General features: G+C 40.9%; 1 protein-coding gene across 3 annotated transcripts in view; it reads left to right on the top strand.

Annotated features, from left to right (window-relative positions):
• LOC306704261 (collagen alpha-3(VI) chain-like) overlaps positions 1-18,348 on the top strand; it is a 146,869-nt gene that overhangs the window by 124,763 nt on the left and 3,758 nt on the right. For 2 of the 3 annotated variants that reach the window (XM_079170525.1, XM_079170523.1), the window contains 37 exons: positions 1,860-2,471; positions 2,686-3,309; positions 3,539-4,120; positions 4,274-4,885; positions 5,016-5,350; positions 6,046-6,124; positions 6,239-6,384; positions 6,473-6,565; positions 6,694-6,747; positions 6,977-7,048; positions 7,144-7,170; positions 7,254-7,298; positions 7,487-7,540; positions 7,653-7,715; positions 8,190-8,255; positions 8,381-8,434; positions 8,527-8,562; positions 8,654-8,716; positions 9,003-9,065; positions 9,326-9,388; positions 9,721-9,783; positions 10,210-10,260; positions 10,711-10,746; positions 10,846-10,908; positions 11,164-11,226; positions 11,737-11,769; positions 11,889-11,925; positions 12,063-12,074; positions 12,175-12,668; positions 12,784-12,886; positions 13,316-14,020; positions 14,143-14,245; positions 14,343-14,398; positions 14,658-14,918; positions 15,305-15,391; positions 16,766-16,951; positions 17,921-17,980. In XM_079170525.1, coding sequence (XP_079026651.1) covers positions 1,860-2,471; positions 2,686-3,309; positions 3,539-4,120; positions 4,274-4,885; positions 5,016-5,350; positions 6,046-6,124; positions 6,239-6,384; positions 6,473-6,565; positions 6,694-6,747; positions 6,977-7,048; positions 7,144-7,170; positions 7,254-7,298; positions 7,487-7,540; positions 7,653-7,715; positions 8,190-8,255; positions 8,381-8,434; positions 8,527-8,562; positions 8,654-8,716; positions 9,003-9,065; positions 9,326-9,388; positions 9,721-9,783; positions 10,210-10,260; positions 10,711-10,746; positions 10,846-10,908; positions 11,164-11,226; positions 11,737-11,769; positions 11,889-11,925; positions 12,063-12,074; positions 12,175-12,668; positions 12,784-12,886; positions 13,316-14,020; positions 14,143-14,245; positions 14,343-14,398; positions 14,658-14,918; positions 15,305-15,391; positions 16,766-16,951; positions 17,921-17,980 — 6,156 coding nt within the window. The remainder of the gene's footprint in view (positions 1-1,859; positions 2,472-2,685; positions 3,310-3,538; positions 4,121-4,273; positions 4,886-5,015; positions 5,351-6,045; positions 6,125-6,238; positions 6,385-6,472; positions 6,566-6,693; positions 6,748-6,976; positions 7,049-7,143; positions 7,171-7,253; positions 7,299-7,486; positions 7,541-7,652; positions 7,716-8,189; positions 8,256-8,380; positions 8,435-8,526; positions 8,563-8,653; positions 8,717-9,002; positions 9,066-9,325; positions 9,389-9,720; positions 9,784-10,209; positions 10,261-10,710; positions 10,747-10,845; positions 10,909-11,163; positions 11,227-11,736; positions 11,770-11,888; positions 11,926-12,062; positions 12,075-12,174; positions 12,669-12,783; positions 12,887-13,315; positions 14,021-14,142; positions 14,246-14,342; positions 14,399-14,657; positions 14,919-15,304; positions 15,392-16,765; positions 16,952-17,920; positions 17,981-18,348) is intronic. The other variant, XM_079170524.1, reaches the window with a different exon arrangement.

The following is an 18,348-nucleotide window of genomic DNA, read 5'->3' as shown; positions in this document are numbered from 1 at the left end:
CTCCCATCCATTTTCCTCTGCTTATCCGGGGTCGGGTCGCGGTGGCAGCAGGCCAAGCAGGCTGACCCAGACTTCCCTCTTGCCCGCAACATTTTCCAGCTCATACTGGGGGATCCCGAGGCGTTCCCAGGCCAGCTGGGAGATATAATCCCTCCAGCGTGTTCTGGGTCTTCCCCGGGGTCTCCTCCCAGTTAGACGTGCCCGGAAAACCTCCAGTGGGAGGCGTCCAGGAGGCATCCTAATTAGATGCCAAAACCACCTCAGCTGACTCCTTTCGATGCGAAGGAGTAGCGGCTCGACTCCAAGTTCCCTCCTGATGTCCGAGCTCCTTACACTATCTCTAAGGCTGAGCCCGGCCACCCTACGGAGGAAACTCATTTTGGCCGCTTGTACCCGCAACCTTGTCCTTTCGGTCATGAATCCATTAATCTATTCTTGATTCTAAAGACGTTCTTGAGTCGGAGTCTCAAACAAAGAAAACAACGAGTAGTCATTTCACAAACTCATACAAGGATATTTTTGGTGGCATTCTTTCCTTTCTTTTCTTTTCTTCTTCTTATTTATATTCCTAATGTTCTTTTTAGTCATATTCCTATTTTCCCTTTTTGATGAGGTACTCACATCCACCATCTGTGTCAATCTCTCAGTAAAATAATTTTCTATCGAGAAAAGAACAATTTTAATACTTTGACCTTCCAAAATTATTTTCATTTTTATTTTATTTTGTTTTTAATTGATGCACTGCACAACGGGATATAGATAAAATAAACATGTTTCCTTGTATTGATAATAGGCACTGTAGTCCAGAAAAGTAGCAACACAAAGTTCTTCCCCTATTCAAATTAAAGGAACATTATAATGTTTACAAGTGTTAATTTATACGAGAAACATATTGTGTGTTTTTTTTCTCAAGCTGTAGAACATTTTCATTCAGCAGAAATGTTCCCTTCTCATGGTAAATAAAAAACATGCAACAGCAGAAAATAGCAAGTATAATGCAGATACAATACAATAAAAATAAAGTAAAGCATTTAAGATCTGGGACCTCCATATACTTTTGGAGCCAGTTTAGACTATGGAGATGGTTGTTGTTTACGTAGAATTAGCTCTAGCTCATAGATACAGAAGATGGAATACCTGATATAATAGATCTTGAATTAACATTAGATCATTCTTAATGCACACAAGCAGCTATTACAAAGTAGGTACAACTTTGCAATAGCAAGTTTTGTATTGATGTTATCAGTTCCTGTTAATATCACAGCAGCAGCATATTGTACTTGCTGAGTCCTTCAGTTTATAACTACAGCACTTACATTTTGAGTGGGTTCACAAGTTGTAGGATTTTTCAGTGTGAGAAAATTGATCTGGCTACCTGCTGGCTGGCTCAGACTTCTCTGTGTGGATGATTTACAGTATACAGTGACGGAAATTGAAGTTGTGAGATGTAGGCTGGATGTGACAAGCTTCTTATGCCATCCATTACATTCTCTATGACTCATTGTTATTTTCAACTAATTCAACTTTCATTCATTTTCATCCAAATTGTATGTTGTAAGAAGACATTCTTTCCCACAGTCTACTAGGTCCCCATTTGATGAGGAAGAGAAAGAGGAAAAGTTTGGAGATAATATAAATGGCCTCCTGAATATGCATCAGATTACTACAAATAGTTTGGGAACAAATTATGGGCTAAACGTTTCACCATATTATCAAGTCAAGAAGGAGTCCAACAATCTGTTAAGAGGCTATCTAACATGGGTGTATAATTGCTGCTGTAATATTCTATTGACCTTTTCTTCCATATTTTGATCATTTCTCAATTAGGTTATAATAATATTACCTTTTCTGTCTTTCAGCTGAGACGCAAGGCCCCCGGAAGGATGTTGTTTTCCTTGTTGATGGATCTGATGGTGTTGGACGGGACTTTCCTATCATCCAGGAGTTTATCCGCAGGGTTGTAGAGAGTCTCAATGTGGGCGAGAATAAGATCCAGATTGGTGTCGTCCAGTATGGTGACTCTGCTCAAGCTGACATGTTTCTGAACACACATAAAACTAAAGAAGGTGTTTTGCAAGCCGTCAGAGGAATGAGGCAGCGAGGAGGAAGACAACGTAACCTGGGTCAGGCCTTGCAGTTTGTCAGTCAGGATGTTCTGACAGCGACACGCGGTAGCAGGAAGCAAGAGGGTGTACCGCAGTTTGTAATTGTCGTCTCCAGTGGGTCTGCAACAGATGACATCAGCAGTGCAGCATCTTCCCTCAAACAATCTAGAGTTCTTCCCTTCAGCATCGGGACCAGGGAGGTTAACCCGACAGAGCTTCAGGTGGTGTCATACGTGCCTAACTTTGCCTTCACCATCGATGACCTTCCTGGCCTGTACACAGTCCAAGAAAACCTAATCACCACTCTCACTGAGCTGTCAGATGATGACATCACCAGGATGCGTCCAGTATTCCCAACCATTGATGGTAATTTTACTCAATAAAATTTAGATTTTCAGTTGAAATTCATTTTCACACACCCCACACCACATACTTTACTACAGTATATGTTGGTCTTCTTGTGACTTACTCTGAAACAATATTTAACTCTTTCAGTCATACTGCATGTTCTCTATATATAATAGAAACTCTGAAGTTAATAATCATAAATTGTTGCTGTGCTTGCATTCTTTTTGAGCAGTAATCACAGCAGCACCCACAGGAGGAGAAAAGAGGGACGTTGTATTTCTGATAGATGGCACCACAGCGGTGCGTAGTGAGTTCCCTTCCATCCGTGAAATGATAAGAAGAGTTGTGGAGAAGCTGGATGTAGGATTGGATAAGGTCCGAATTTCAGTGGTACAGTACAGTGATGTACCGAAGCTAGAATTTCTTCTGAATGAATTCTCCACCAAAGATGAGGTACGCCAGGCTGTGACGAAACTTCGAAGCAAAGGTGGGGACCGTCTAAACACAGGTCGTGCTCTTGAGTGGGTCTATAGAAACATCTACCAGAGGTCAGCGGGAAGCCGCATTGAGGATGGTGTGCCCCAGTTCCTCATTCTAGTTACAGGTGGCAAGTCTACAGATGATGTATCCGCTGCAGCTGAACAACTTAAGAGAAACCAGGTTGCACCTCTTGCCATTGGTTCAAGGAATGCCGACCCTGATGAACTGAGACAGATTTCCCTGAAGCCTGAACTGGTATATACAGTTGACAGTTTCCAGCAGCTTCCAAGTGTGGAGTCACAGCTCATTGATTCAGTCCGAACAATATCTACCTCTGACATCATTAGCAGTTATGTTCCCACGTCAGTGAGCTTAGGTAAGAAATATTTTTGTATCTATTCAGTTAAAGTTAAACTTCAACATGTAAATGTTCAAAACAGTAACTGAAATATGCATTATTTGCTTTTTACCATTGTTTTACATTTCTCATATAATTAAAAAAGAGTTATAGTGGTAGAGGTTATTTTTTAAATGCATAATTCCTTTTCTGATAAATTTCAAAATAAACTATACCTCCCTTTCTCTTTTTTGTGCTTATTTTGCAGACAATTTAAATCTTGGGAGAAAGGACATCATTTTCCTTATTGATGGCTCAGTCAATACAGGTGCTGATGGCATTGCGCATATCCGTGACTTCATCCTCACCATTGTCCAACAACTCGACGTGCAGCCTGATCAAGTGCGTGTTGGGGTTGTCCAGTATGCAGATAAAGTTAAAACAGAGTTCTCACTCAACTCTCACAACAACAAGCCAGCTGTTGTCTCTGCTATCAAAAGACTTCGTCAGATGGGTGGCCGGTCTTCAGATCTGGCTGATGCCATTAATTATGTTATAGAGAGGGAGTTAAAACCTGCTGCAGGGGTTCGTCAAGAGGCCTCCCAGCATCTTGTGGTTCTCACAGGTGGACGTTCCCCTCAAGATGTTTCCATCTATGGACCTCTGCTTAAGGGCGCCCGTGTCAACTGCATTGGTGTTGGAGCTGGTAATGCTGACACAAGGCAGCTAACCCAAATAGCCACCACCTCAGCTGATGTCTTCCAGGTTGCTGACTTCCCTGGCTTGTCAGCAATCAAGCCGGGGGTTATTGACCGGTTGAGTGGGACCATTACAGAGGAAACACCCACAGGTTTGTAAACAAAGTATATACATATAACAGATACTTAGATAACACAGTTTGCCTAAATATGGTCTAATAATGCTAAAATCTAATGAATACATTTTTCTCAAGTTCTTTTGTTTTCACCCTATCCTCATCAATATCTTATCTTCCTTTTCATAGCATCCGGCCTGCCTCCACCCAAAAAAGCTGATATAGTGTTTTTGGTAGATGGCTCCATTAACTTAGGCAGGGAACACTTCAATGAAGTGATGTCTTTTATTAGCAACCTAATTGATCTGTTCTTCACCGAGAGAGACAACCTGCGGATCGGCCTGGCACATTATACCACAGATGTGACTGATGTCTTCTATCTCAACACACACCAGAACAAGCAAGACATTGTAAGTGCCATTGGCCGAGCAGAGTACAAAGGTGGACGTAGAATCAACACTGGTGCAGCCATTCGCCACATTCAAGATGTTCACTTTACCAAAGAAAAAGGCAGCAGGATGGATGAGGGCACTCCTCAGATCCTAATGGTTGTCACTGGAGGACCCTCAGCTGATGATGGCAAAACAGCAGCCCTTGGTCTGAAAAACAAAGGTGTGAGAGTCTTTGCTGTAGGAGTGGGCGACATTGAGCGTGAGTTAGAAGGCTTGGCAAGTGAGTCTTCCACTGTGGCTAGAGCAAGCACCTATCTGGAACTCTCAGAGCTCAATGAGCAAATCCTGGAGACTTTGGATGATGAAGTGAAAGGGAGTCTGTGTGTTGGTGTGCAGGAAACTCCTAAAAGTAAGAGACATGGTATTTCTGTTTACTTACTAATGGACCTTGTACACATTTAATTTGCAACTTGTAATTACTTTTCAGTTTCCCCATGTTTTCTGTGGTTCACACAAAAATGCCATAATTTGTTTTACAGCCTGCAGCATAGAGGTGTTGGTGGGCTTTGATGTTTCTGGCCAGGACATCTTCAGTGCTCAGACCAACCTCCAGATGAAGGTTGATGCTATTCTGAAAAGAATTTCCAAAATGGCAGCTATCAGTTGCTCATCTGGCCAGATTCCCTCTGTGCAAGTGGGCATGCTGGCCCTAGACTCAGCCTCTGAGCCTGTCCAGCTGGACTTCACAGACAAGGCTGATGCGCTCTTTGAGGAGTTCAAAGCCTTACGGAGTCGTGGCCCCTTTGTCCTCAATGGCAAGACCATCTCAGCTTACACCAATAGGTTCAAAACTAGACAGGACGACGTTGTCAAGGTTGGTTACGTAATCCGTTTCAATTAGAAATGTCCCAAGCCAAAATAACATTGCAAAAAACCCATAATATTTCTAATGTCCGACCTTAACTATCTCTTGCTCATTAGCAAAGGGCAATGTACAAAACATCCAAGTAGCAGATATCCATTTTTAGCCAGCACTGGCTGTTGCTATTGTCGATGGCTGGTCATATCAGCTACTAATTAACATTAATTCTGTGAGTAACATGATGGCTGGCCAAAGTGAAACTTGCCCATTCTCTGCTGAAATTATTCTCTGTAAGGCTGTGCCTGTACTTGTCAAAGATAGTTTGTGAAAGAAGAACCTCCACTCTGTAACAACACTGTACAATCAGAGCAGAGTGTTTCTTTGGTTCCAACAACAGAGTAATATTTCTCCTCTTTAGCGGATTGTGTCAAGTCAGTTCGCATTCCCAGAGTTACTCTTCATTCATATCATATCAATTTAAGATGATCAATTTAATAGTTTTGAACTAAATTTGCTCATGAAAAATATGTTGATCCAACTTTAGAAATCCACACCTGTTATTTCTAATTGTCAGATAAATATTTAATCAACATTTAGATGGATAAAAGTGTATTTTGAATCTGTATCTGCACATCTCTAATATTAAAGTACTTGGATCAGGATCATGGCCAGAAAAACCGGAACTGAAATGTGTTTTTCCCCTTAAGGTTGTTGTTCATCTTACTGATGGTATTGACGCCCCATTTGATGAATTGAAAAAGCGAGTTGACGAGCTTCATTTGTCAGGTAAAAAGATGATATACAAATGGCCCTTCATGGCTATTTATCCTTAAACCTCTGTGAAATTATAACAATATCATATTCAGAAGTAATTCATTTTCCTCAATATCTGTAAAACAGGAGTGAACAGTTTCATCCTGGTCGGGCTGGAGCGGGTGCTCAAATTTGAGGAAGCTTTGCTGCTGGAATTTGGTCGGGGATTCAGGTACACCAGACCTTTACGACTCAATATCATGGACTTGGACTATGAGCTAATGGAAGAACTGGTGAGTACTAATCAGTTAGACAAAAGACTTTCATGAGCTTTTGTTTTCCTCTTGAATCACTCAATACTTGTTTTATTTTGCTGTGCAGGACAATATTGCAGAGAGGGAGTGCTGTGCAGTGCCATGCAAATGCAGTGGCACCAGAGGAGACCGAGGAGCAGTTGGACTCTCAGCGACTAAGGTAGTCAATGTCAAAAATAATAGAAAATATATATTTTTTGAGAACTTTAATTACGCCAGACAATAATTAATTAATAATAATAATTAATTAATAATCAGAGGCTAATACTTTATTGTTTTGTCTTTCAGGGTGCTCCAGGATCTCCAGGAAGCCAAGGACATCCTGGAGATGAGGGTGGACCTGTAAGTTTGACGGTCTTTCTTACATATGTAGTAACAGTCTGACATTTTTTCCATGAGAAACTTTCAGACACCTGCTGTAAACTGTCATGATCTATAACTGCTATTTAACTATATTTTCTGATTTCAAGATGTACAGTGACCACTTTCAATGTTGTTTTTTTCCCCACCACTTTATGTTCCTTCTTATTGCATCCCTCTCATTGTCTTTTTTATTGTCCTGTAATGACAGGGAGAGAGAGGTCCTCCTGGTGTGAATGGAACTCAGGGTTTCCAGGGATGTCCTGGACAAAGAGGTGTCAAGGTAAAGGCTTTGATATGAACTGTAACGTTCAACTCATTTTATTTTTTTGATTTAAATAATACAGCGGTGTGACACTGTTTTTTTCTTTTGTTCAGGGTTCTCGTGGGTACTCAGGAGAAAAGGTGAGTATTTTTTCTAACTTTCTTCAAAGTCTCTATTAGAAAGAAAAACGACTACTGATTAACCAACGGCTACTGTGTTGCAGGGAGACTTTGGGGAAATTGGGCTTGATGGAATCAATGGAGAAGACGTAAGTGTGTGTTATATTAGATTTGGAGTCCATTTCTTTAATATGTAATAAATCAAACAGAATCATATATGGCTGCTCCTCGTCTTAAGCTGTGTGGCACCAATGAGTTCATGTGGCAAACACATGTGAGTGTGAACTGGTTTATGCATGATTGTGGTGTTTAATTTGCATCTGCTGTATGTTTTCAGGGTAAAAGTGGAGTGGCTGGACCCCCGGGAGAGAGCGGAAACTCTGGCAGGAGAGTGAGTGACTAGATACAATTTTAGCTTTAGATTCCTTTTTACCCATTTTTCTTTAAAAATCTCAAATGGTTAATGCTGATAAATGCTCGCTAAGCATATTTACTGCTTTCAGGGTCCCAAAGGTACCAAAGGACAAGCAGGAGGCAGAGGAGAAATGGGAATCAGAGGAGATCCTGTGAGTATTATGGAAACTGGGTATAGTGCCATTTATATTTTCATGTCTGAATCAATAAAACAACATATTGTATTAAACAATAAAAACATTATTATTGCACTGATTTGGGATTATTGAAGAATATTATGTGCATTACTCGATTGTTTGTAAATGTGTTTGCATGCACACACAGTACATGAACATAGAGTCAACATTACTAATAACCTGTTACGAATCCCCAGCCCAGCTTGGATTGAGTCATGAAGTTATATTCATCCGTTCCTTACTGGCCACTATTTTCATGCCGTTGAGCTGGGCTCCCAACAGTGGCCAGCAGTAAAAGATTGTGGTGTCTGATAATTTAGTATGTGCATCCTTCCCTCAGCATGCCGTTGTTGTCCCAGGCAGTTTGTAGACATAGGAACATGTTCTTGGTCTGTGTTTTAGAGTGTTTGAATGTAGTTGAAAATTGAAAAAGGAGTATCTGTCTAATAGGGTACAAGTGGACAAGATAACAACAGAGCAGGACCTAAAGGAGACCCCGGTGATGCTGGACCAGCGGTAATGTCCCCCTTCACAAATTGTAGTTATAGAAAAACAATCCTGCAGATGCATTTTTCAACATGACATGGTTGGTTGTGTTTGTATGCGTTTGTTTTATTGGGATATCTGCTCTGAAATGACAGGGAGAGTCTGGTGAGGATGGACAGAAGGGAGGCCCCGGTGAACTCGGAAGAGGGGTAAACAATTTTGCAACATCTTCATTGTCTTTGCTAAATACTGACTTGCCACTGTTTTTTGTTAATAAAGATTTCTGCTCCCACTTCATTAGGGAGCTAATGGCAGAAGAGGCCCGCCTGGACAGGCTGTAAGTCCCTTTTTGATGATAACATGCATTGTTTAATTCGTATTGCAGTAACTCTTGTAATGGCAGTAACATTTTGCTGCGCTCATTTAAGGGTAATGCCGGAAAGCCAGGAGGTGAGGGTGTTCAGGGAGAACCTGGTATAGGAGGATCAAGAGTAAGTTTGTCATTCTTTTCACAGCAATTCGCAGATTATTCAATCTACAAATGCAGTTGCCAAAGCATGTTTTATAGTGGTTGTTGTCATTACCATTAATACTTTTCATGGCAGCATCAGCAATATAACACATTGTTTTGACTGAACTGTGACTGGCGTATTTACATTAGTTTTGACTGATGTATATCTAGAGATGTGTGTTCATTCTTTACTTGAGGGTTGGAAGTCCAACTCTGATATGCAAGAAACTGGTGCGACATCGATGTTTGGTTTGTCGTTTTTTAAGGGTCCACAGGGACCAATCGGTACACCAGGACCCAGAGGAGAAGATGGAAACCCTGGACCCAGAGTAAGTGTACCTGTTAAGTTTATTATTATTAAATTATATTAAAGAGAATATTTTGCTATGTCAAGTCATATATATTTATGGCTCACATTTACAACCAGCATCAGTTTTAAATGGTAAAATGCATAACAGAGCAGACATCTGAAAATATAATTTCACAAATAAGCAATAACTTGTGTCTACCACACTTTGCAACTGCAATGGCACACTCGCGGAACTGACTGAAAATCATGTGACCAATATCCTAATGTTTTGTTTCCTAGGGTCCCGGAGGTAGTCCAGGTCCCGGTGGAGATAAGGGTAGAAGAGGAACTCTTGGTCGCAAGGTATTGAGTGGGAAAATGATCTGGCGTGGCTTATGTTCTTCCATAACAGACTTGTTATATTCATAAACACACTGGCCTAAGCCTAGCTCTCTCACAATACCGGACACACATGTGTAGTCTATTTGAGCAAACAAATGAGGATTAGAAAACATCAAGGCTGTGCTTTGGATCTACTGCATAAAAAGCATAGTTACTTAATTAAATCAATAGAAAGTGCCCTGATAGCTTAAATAAATATCTCACTCTTAATTTGATGACTTGACATTCTCTTTTTATTTATCTTTCAGTCTCTGTCTCATTCTCTGTATCTGGTTATCTCTTTGCCTTTGCAGGGTGAACCAGGAGAGTCAGGACCCAAGGGTGTTATTGGACCTCTTGGTCCCCGTGGAGAGTCTGTAAGAATGAAACCACATCTACTTTGCATGTATCATAATGTAAAACTGGTGAAAAAGAGCAAAATAAGTCATAAGACTCACATGGTTGGTAGTGTTGTTTATTGAACCAATGGTCTATATTTTAAATACAGTAGATGGTTAGATAATCATCAAATGTGTGATTTAAAGCTGCTGTGTATTTTTTATCTGAAAGTGTATGCACTGTGTTTTTAATTAAGGAATTAGGGTTTTTGCTGAGAAGGAATTTATTCCTTGTCTTGAATGTACCATAACGTTACATAGTATCGCGTAACAATGCTGCTCTGTTAGGATAAAGGGGGGGGGGGGGGTCCTTTTAACTACCAAGCATGTATGCAGTTGATATCAGTGCACTATACAAAGAGAACCAATTTGTTGGGCATGTTTTTGTTCCTGTTCGCTTTCTAGGGTGAAGATGGTAGAGATGGGTTTGGCGTCGAAGGGCCTACAGGAAGAAAGGCAAGTGAATTCTGACCTCTAGTAGCATGCATGGTAATCAGACCATGTGTCTTCAGATTGATTTAAGTTAACCTTACAATTTGATTTAGCCTCAAATATCCAGGGATATTTTAGAAATTGAATTAAGAGAATGTTAAAATCACAAACAGAAAGAAAAAGAATGATGATAAGATGGAGTTGTATAACTGTTAGACCAACTCCTATTGTCGATTAAGACGTATAAAGTCTTCACCTATACACACCTACATTACATTCCTTCTGTGGGGCTGAGCAGCACAAACACATTCCATGGCTCTGTCCCATGTAAAGGTGCAATTCTCAGTGAACCACTATTACAAATGTCAAGATAAATGCAGTTATACACTTATTCAATGGGACAATAATGACACAAATAATATTGTTTAATGAATGCCATGTATTATAATAGTATTAATGCATTTTCCTCTTCAGGGTGATGAGGGCTTCCCAGGATTCATAGGACCAAAGGTAATAGAACATTTTACCACCGGAAGTGAACTTTCACCAGAAGTCTGAAATTATAGTACATTCCGGTTATTTGCATTCTCTGTCCTTCCATCATTTCAGGGAGCAGGTGGTGAGCCCGGCACCAAGGGCGGACCTGGACGCAGAGGGAATCCTGGACAGAGGGTACGTTTTCAGACCCTCCTTAAATTTGGCCAAAATGAGCATATAATGTAAATGTAACACACCTTTAGGATATCACTAAGCCTCACTGGACACATATGTTTTGTGTGATATGGTAGAGGACTGGTTTGGAAGTTTTCTTTCAGAATTTTAGTATGCGGTCTACATGCATAAATATATTTAAGTCAAGCTCCTTTTTGAACTATTGACAGTTGGATGACTTTAAAAGTGAATTATTTTTCTCTTTTTTCTTTACAGGGTGTCTCAGGGAATATTGGCACACCTGGACAGAAGGGAGAGTATGGATATCCTGGGCCATATGTAAGCAACGTAAAATTCTACCCTTCGTTTATAAACTGAGTAAACTCAGATGACACGCCACCGATGCAGAATATGTGTAGTTTTGATTTACAATATACACTGTCTATAGTGGTCTGCTTTTGATTGAGTTTCTTCATGGATTCTCATCACTCAAACTCATGATATGGGTGGCCTGATAGTTAGGCTTAGGGTGCATACAACATGGATGAAAATGCCCTGAGCAGCAAGAACCCAGGTCGATTCCCGGCTGGCCAGATCAATAGCTGCATGTCATTCCCCTACTCTCTCACCCCACATTTCCTGTCTCTCTCCACACTGTCAAATAAAAGTACAAAATACCCCAAAAAGAGACTTATAACACATAGTTTATACTACACAATGTCATTTTGTTAAGTTCTTAGTGTTATTTCTCAGAAATAATGGTGTTATGTAAGCAAGTATAAAAAAGAAATAGATTTTTATTCTCGGTGAAGTCCAGCTGTTACCACACAACTGATTTTGTCCCCATAGGGTCAGAAAGGACCGAGAGGACCAGGGGTTGTGGTATGTGCTTTTATTTCAAATTGTTTCAAATTGTATTGAATGATCAGAGCAAAAGTCATCGCTGGTGCCTGTGATCAAAATCTTTCAATATTTTTCTCCAAATGTCTGCTTGTCCTCAGCAATGTGACCTCGTTAAGAAGATCAGAGACAACTGTCGTAAGTATAATAACAAGTATGATAACGAGTACCAATAATGCTGTTCCGCAACATCAAAAATAAGCAATGATATTCATGGGTTGTGCACAGTAACACAATAATGTCTCACCGTGTTTTTTCTCCTTTTTTTCTACCAGCTTGCTGTTATGGTAAGTAGAAAAAAATCGTATTATTCAGATAATAACAGATGATTTTGTACTGTACGCACTACTCTACAGAGAACAAAATGCTCTATGTGTACACCATTAGGTAAGCAGGAATGCCCGCTCTACCCCACTGAGCTGGCCTTTGCCCTGGATGCCTCTGAGGCTGTCGGTCGCCCGGCCTTCAACAATATGCGTGAGACAGTGCTGCGCCTAGTCAGAGACATCACCATCTCCGAGAGTAACTGTCCAAGAGGAGCCCGTGTTGCTTTAACCCTGTACAATGACGAAGTGACCACTGAGATCCGGTTCGCTGATGCAATGAAGAAACGTGCCCTGTTGCAGCGCATCGAGGGCCTGCAGACCCTGCAAACCCGTAAGCAGCGCAGCTTGGAGACGGCCATGAGCTTTGTGGCCCAGAACACCTTTAAGAGAGTGCGCAGCGGCTTTCTCATGAGGAAGGTGGCCATCTTCCTTGTCGGCGGAACAGTCGGTCAGGCACGAGCAGTTACCAATGCAGCTCTTCGCCTCCATGACGCTGGAATCGCCACTCTGTTCCTGGTCCCTCGTGAGGACAGAGCTCTCAGCAAAGCACTGCAGGTAAACCCAAAAACCTATATCTCATAGGGGAACTTTGTAAGGCATATGCACAGTGTCTGTTTCCAGAGAAGAAAATTACAGTGTGTATTGTATTTCAATATTTTTCGTGTACCAGGTCAACAACACAGCACTGGCCCAAGTGATTGTCCTTCCCAACGCTGGAAGCGCACAGTACAATTCAGTCATTCAGAAGGTGATGAACTGCCATGTCTGCCTTGGTAAGAGTTCTATGTTTATGCACTAATGATATCACCACAGTTATGTCTTATTGTTTTTATTGTTATTATATTGTAAACATTTTTTCACATTTTCACTGAAAAATACCCTTTTTAATGATCATCTTGATCTGATTTTCAACCAGATGTGTTGTTTTACACAAACAATAGTTGTTTTATTTCCTTTTTTTGGATTATTTGTTATTTTATCCCATGTAAATATACAGTATACAGTAAACACAGATACAACACTAGATCTATTTCTGGAAAAATAAGAAAGGTTATCTCTAATCATAGTATATTTAACCTTGTGGGACATCACCATTGTACAAAAAAAATCCCAGGGTAGTACACTCGCTTTTTTACATTTTTAATACATTACCTTCTTGTAGCAATGAAAGTAACAATGCATTATGTGTTTTCTTTTTTCAGACACCTGCTCTCCGGACCAAATGTGTGACTATGTCCCCCCATCGGCCAATAGTCGAGATCGGAGGTCTTCCACCACAGACGTGGACATCGACATGGCTTTCGTCATCGACAGCTCTGAGTCTACCTACCCAACAGTCTTTACCGAGATTAAGCGTTACATCTCACACATAGTGGAGCAGCTACAAGTGTCGCCAAATCCCACATCATCCGTTAACCATGCCAGGGTGTCCGTAATCCAGCAAGCACCTTACGGGTTCATCCACAACAAAACTGGCTCCCCCATCCATGTGGATATTGGTTTGACCGCGCACCACTCAGCTCAGGACGTTGTCAAGTTTCTGCTGGAGAAGACACCGCAGTTAGAGGGTGGCCGGGCACTGGCAGCGGCTATCGAATCGACAATGGAGCAGGTGTTTGAGAAGGCGCCTCTCCACCGTGCCAGGAAAGTGCTGATGCTCTTTGTGACAGGGAGTGTGGAAAAAGAAGAGGAGCAGCTGGTGCGTATTGCCACTGAGGTCAAGTGCAAAGGCTACTTCCTGGTCATCATGGGTGTGGGTCAGAAGTTGAGTGCTGGAGACGCCCGTGTCTTGTCACGAATGGCCAGTGAGCCATCAGATGTCTTCTTCAAGCGGCTGGACAGCATCTCACAGTTTTACGAGAAACACATCCAGACCTTTGGCCAGCTTTTGCCAAAGTATATCAGCAGTAAGTCCAAGCTGGATATCTTTCAATCAATCGTTTTTTTCTATTTACTAGTTTAGGCTTGATGCCAGTTATTGCATTAGTTAAACCTGACATCCTGTGTTCTATGTTATTTTTCTTTTCAGTTGAAAATGCTTTCTACATGTCTCCTGAAGTCTCCAAAAACTGCAAGTGGTTCCAGAGTGACCAACCACTTAAAAACCCATTTACATCATCACAACAACAGGAGTAAGTTATTATTATTATTTTAAGCCAAGTCACTGGTTTCTGTAAATTAGTTGGAAACATTGATGGTTTAATTTGCTATTTATTGGTACATTTATAGAAAACATCAGAAACATCATGAAACCCACCAAGCAGTTCATCAAAGAAAGCACAAAGGTAAGTGTGGATGTACTAAAGTAAGATGTGGATGGGTTGTTACTGTTTTTCTTCACTGTGAGTCATGCATAGCTAAATGCTAACCATGTTGAAAAATCACCTCTAAAATCAGGACTCGATACAAAAAATTACATTATCGTAGTCACACTGATATTTATCCACAACAGCTACTATCCAACTGTTGTTTTCTGCAAAATGTCAACAAGTGATTTTACTGTGCATCGTCCTGCCTTGACACCGCTTTACCCCCCCCCCCCAGATGCTGATGAGCTGCACGTCTCTAACGTCACATCCAGCGGCTTGAAATTGCGTTGGACCAGCCCAGACCTCAAGCTCTTCGTCTACTTTGAGGTCGTGGTGACGCGGTTGCACGACCACGCTCTGGTGCTGAAGACCAACGTGTCGGGCACAGAGCTTTCCGTGGACAACTTAGAGAGTGCCCAAACATACCATGCTGTGGTCACCGCCCACACTGCAGAGGGTCAAACTGTCTCAACCCGCAAAGGCATCATGACTACCAGTAAGTCCATAAACGCATCTACAAAAGTGTGTTTTTTTCTTTGTCACAAGATGACATATTATTAAAATTTCCCATGCCCCATAACACACAAGAAGCTGATATAGCCTACTAAATATATGGGTTGTCTGTAATTTCATCAATTCACCCTTCGCTTAGGTTTAGCAACTCCACCAGATAGTAATATAGAGACTTACTTTGCAGCTTTTTGCTAACTTTTTGTGTAAATCTCTCTTCTTTGAAAACACCATGATCCTTTTTTTACTCCTTTACTGCGTTATATTTTGTTTGTTTGTTTTGGGGGGGGGGGGGGGGGGGGGGGGTTAGATGCAAATAAATAAACGAACTCTAAGCTAAAACTGTTCCATGACTGATGGTTTCACTGACAGAAGCAGTAGATCACAAGCCAGAGCATAAGCCAGCCAACCAAAGCCCCAGGACTGTAAACACCACACCGCTGGACAAACCAGAGACTGGTGAGTGATCGCACAGACATATGCGTGCGTGTTGGAGTGTGCATAATGGTTGCATAATGCATAATTTCTTCTGCTCTGACCTTTATTCTGTAATTTTTGACCTGCATAACTTGTTATTTAGCAGTCTTTGAACTTTCAGCACAAATCCATTCAATATTTACTCTATATGTGCCTGATGCATTTATGTTCATGGTATGTTTGCATTTGGCAGTGTTTCCTAGGCAGAGTGTTAGTCATATAAATAATTCCTGATGTTTTAACTGAAAGAACATAAAGTGAGATGCTGTAATGCAGCAATATTTCAATTCAAACACTCCACAAGGGGCCTATTAATCAACTCCCTGGTAGGCCTACATGCCAAGATATAGTGTGAGTCATTCAGGGAAACGTGCAAAATCTACTGCTCAAATTCAGAGTCTTGGTTTGATTTCATCTTTTTCTTCAAGTGTTGGGATGAACAAAAGGGGGCGAGGTTGCACTCTCCGCGTCGCTTTGGAGAAAAATGCCTCTTGTTTGTGGGGAAAATAGAAGCAATGAAGAAGATTTACAGAGTGTATATGTGTTAGGAGTGAAGCCTTACAGCTGCTGTTTCTTAGAAGACAGAACACTTGAGGCATAACTGGAATATGAGAACATATACAAGCCGAAAATCCAGGAGGGTCTTTGACGAGGCCAGCTTCATCACCTTTCCGAGTATCATTCATTTATGGTTATAAGGGCGGTAATGCTGACTTCATTTTTTAAAAGTTGTCAGGGAGTGCTCTACTTTGATAACCTAGTGTGAGCTGCTTTCATTTGCACCCTGCAGTTCACACAATACTGTCCCAGAAAGGAATTAACAGACAATTCAGCCGGTGGATTTTTTTAATCATAAATAGCTGTGATGACATATTTCTGGGTCGATTTCTGGGATTGGTCACATGCATGGACAACACAGCCATGTAGATCTTATGACTGAAATGAACTAACATAACAGTAGCTGTAGTTATAACTAACTTTCTAATTCACCAATGAAAACCTACACTCCAACCTCTTTCTTTCTACTGACTGCCTAATTTCTGAACGTCCAAACTCCTAATAATGCCAGTAACCTGATCCCTCTGAAGAATGTTGTGCCATTTTGAATGCTGTTCTCTTTGCATTATGAGAATGAACTATTTCAGCTCTAAGACCTGTTTGACTCCATTAGACCTGTTTAAACACCCCTAAGCTGCAGATGTGAATGTATCCATTAGCAGCATCTTCTTTCACAGCACACAGTAGCAGCTGTATGCCTTACAGTTGTTCATTTAATCTTAACACAAACTCATCTTCTCTCTCTCTCTGTCTGTCTTCCATCACTGCTGTTGTTCTTTTTCTTTTCGCATGTTCTAGTCAATGAATTTGCAGACCCATGCTCACTTGACTATGACCCTGGAATGCCGTGCAAAGACTATCAGGCTAAGTGGTTCTTTGACAGAAAGAACGAGATCTGTACCCGGTTCTGGTATGGAGGTTGTGGAGGCAATGACAATAGGTTCGACACTGAGGCCCTCTGCTTGAAAAACTGCACGAGGTCAGGTAAGTTGTCGTCAGTGCCAGGCCCTCTGGTGTGATGGCGTGATATAACGCAGCATATTATGAAATTCAAGTCCAGAAAAAAAAGAATTCGCCAAACTCATCAGTTCCTCCGCATCCTTGAAACCTTTTCTCTTGTAAAAGTGAAGCATACTGTTTTGATTGAAACCTCAAAGCAAGCCGTTACCTAGCTTGTTAAGGCGTGTTTTCTATAGTACGCTTTTTAACCATCCAACGATTATGTAAGACAATAATAGCATTTACATTTTCAATTTATTTATATCGACTATAACTGTCTGTACTCGCAAGTACACAAACAATTCTGTTCCTTTGTTTTCGTGCCTCCCACATGGCTCACCAGTTGGTGAGGATGCTCAGACATCTTTTAGCACGTTATCATGTATGTAGCTAACATGTGCATATCTAAGACCCTTTGTGTGTTTTCAACCAACTTACAAAGCTGCAGCTTTGGCATTATTTTTTGCTGGCTAGCTATAGTTGATCAAGTCTACTAGCAACAGTTGGCCTTTCAAGCGAAAAAAATCCATGTGTGTTGGCTAAATTGAGACACGTGCTTTGTTTGCTTTTGCGCAAAATCAAAGACCTATTGTTTCAAAAATGACTGCACATTTTCAATGTTAAATGATTAAGGGAGCAAGGCCTACCATATAAGATGAAGGAATTTTACTCCTTAATTTCGTAAAAACCTTCACTTATCACATCAATTATTGGGAAAATGTGGATTGCATCTTAATACAGAAGTATAGGTATGCTGGGAAATTAAAGTAAACAGTAAAAAGAAAAGCAAAGTACCGATGTGCATAATTTGTAACAGATGAGGATTACATCTGAGTAATCTTTGGTCATTTAAATCCACATTGCAGCGTGGTGAAAATCCTCTTGATAGTTTTCCAGCTGGTGAAAAGTTTGTTTCTTAAAGCTTAAACCACATTTATGCTTTTATGTTTCCAGTGCCAGAGCCTCAGCCAAAGGTGCAGCAGGTTGAACAGGTGGAGATCCTCCCGGCTCCTGGTGAGATCTCATCTACACTCACTGAATAACATGACTAGGTTTCTGTCGGCCAAGAGTATTATATAACTGTTCCTTCCCCGTTTTGAAGACATAACTGACTTTGATGTGGGTAACAGTGCATTCCATGCACATCCAATCCAATGGGAAAGGAAAAGCGCTTCCTTCCAGGTCTAGTTTAAACAAGCAAATCCAAACACCCGAAACATGATCTGAATCAAACCTTTTCAGACCACCCCGGATGTTGAGTATATCAGGACATCAAGTCGTCAGTAATGCATCTTATATCACTATTACATAATTACATTTCCACAAACTGTGCTTAATTCACTAAACAATAAATCCTTTGTATGCAAATGTAAACCCACCAA

Source organism: Pholis gunnellus (genome assembly GCF_910591455.1).
Source record: "Pholis gunnellus genome assembly, chromosome: 12".
Classification (NCBI taxonomy): domain Eukaryota; kingdom Metazoa; phylum Chordata; class Actinopteri; order Perciformes; family Pholidae; genus Pholis; species Pholis gunnellus.
This window is presented reverse-complemented; position numbering and strand designations above follow the sequence as displayed.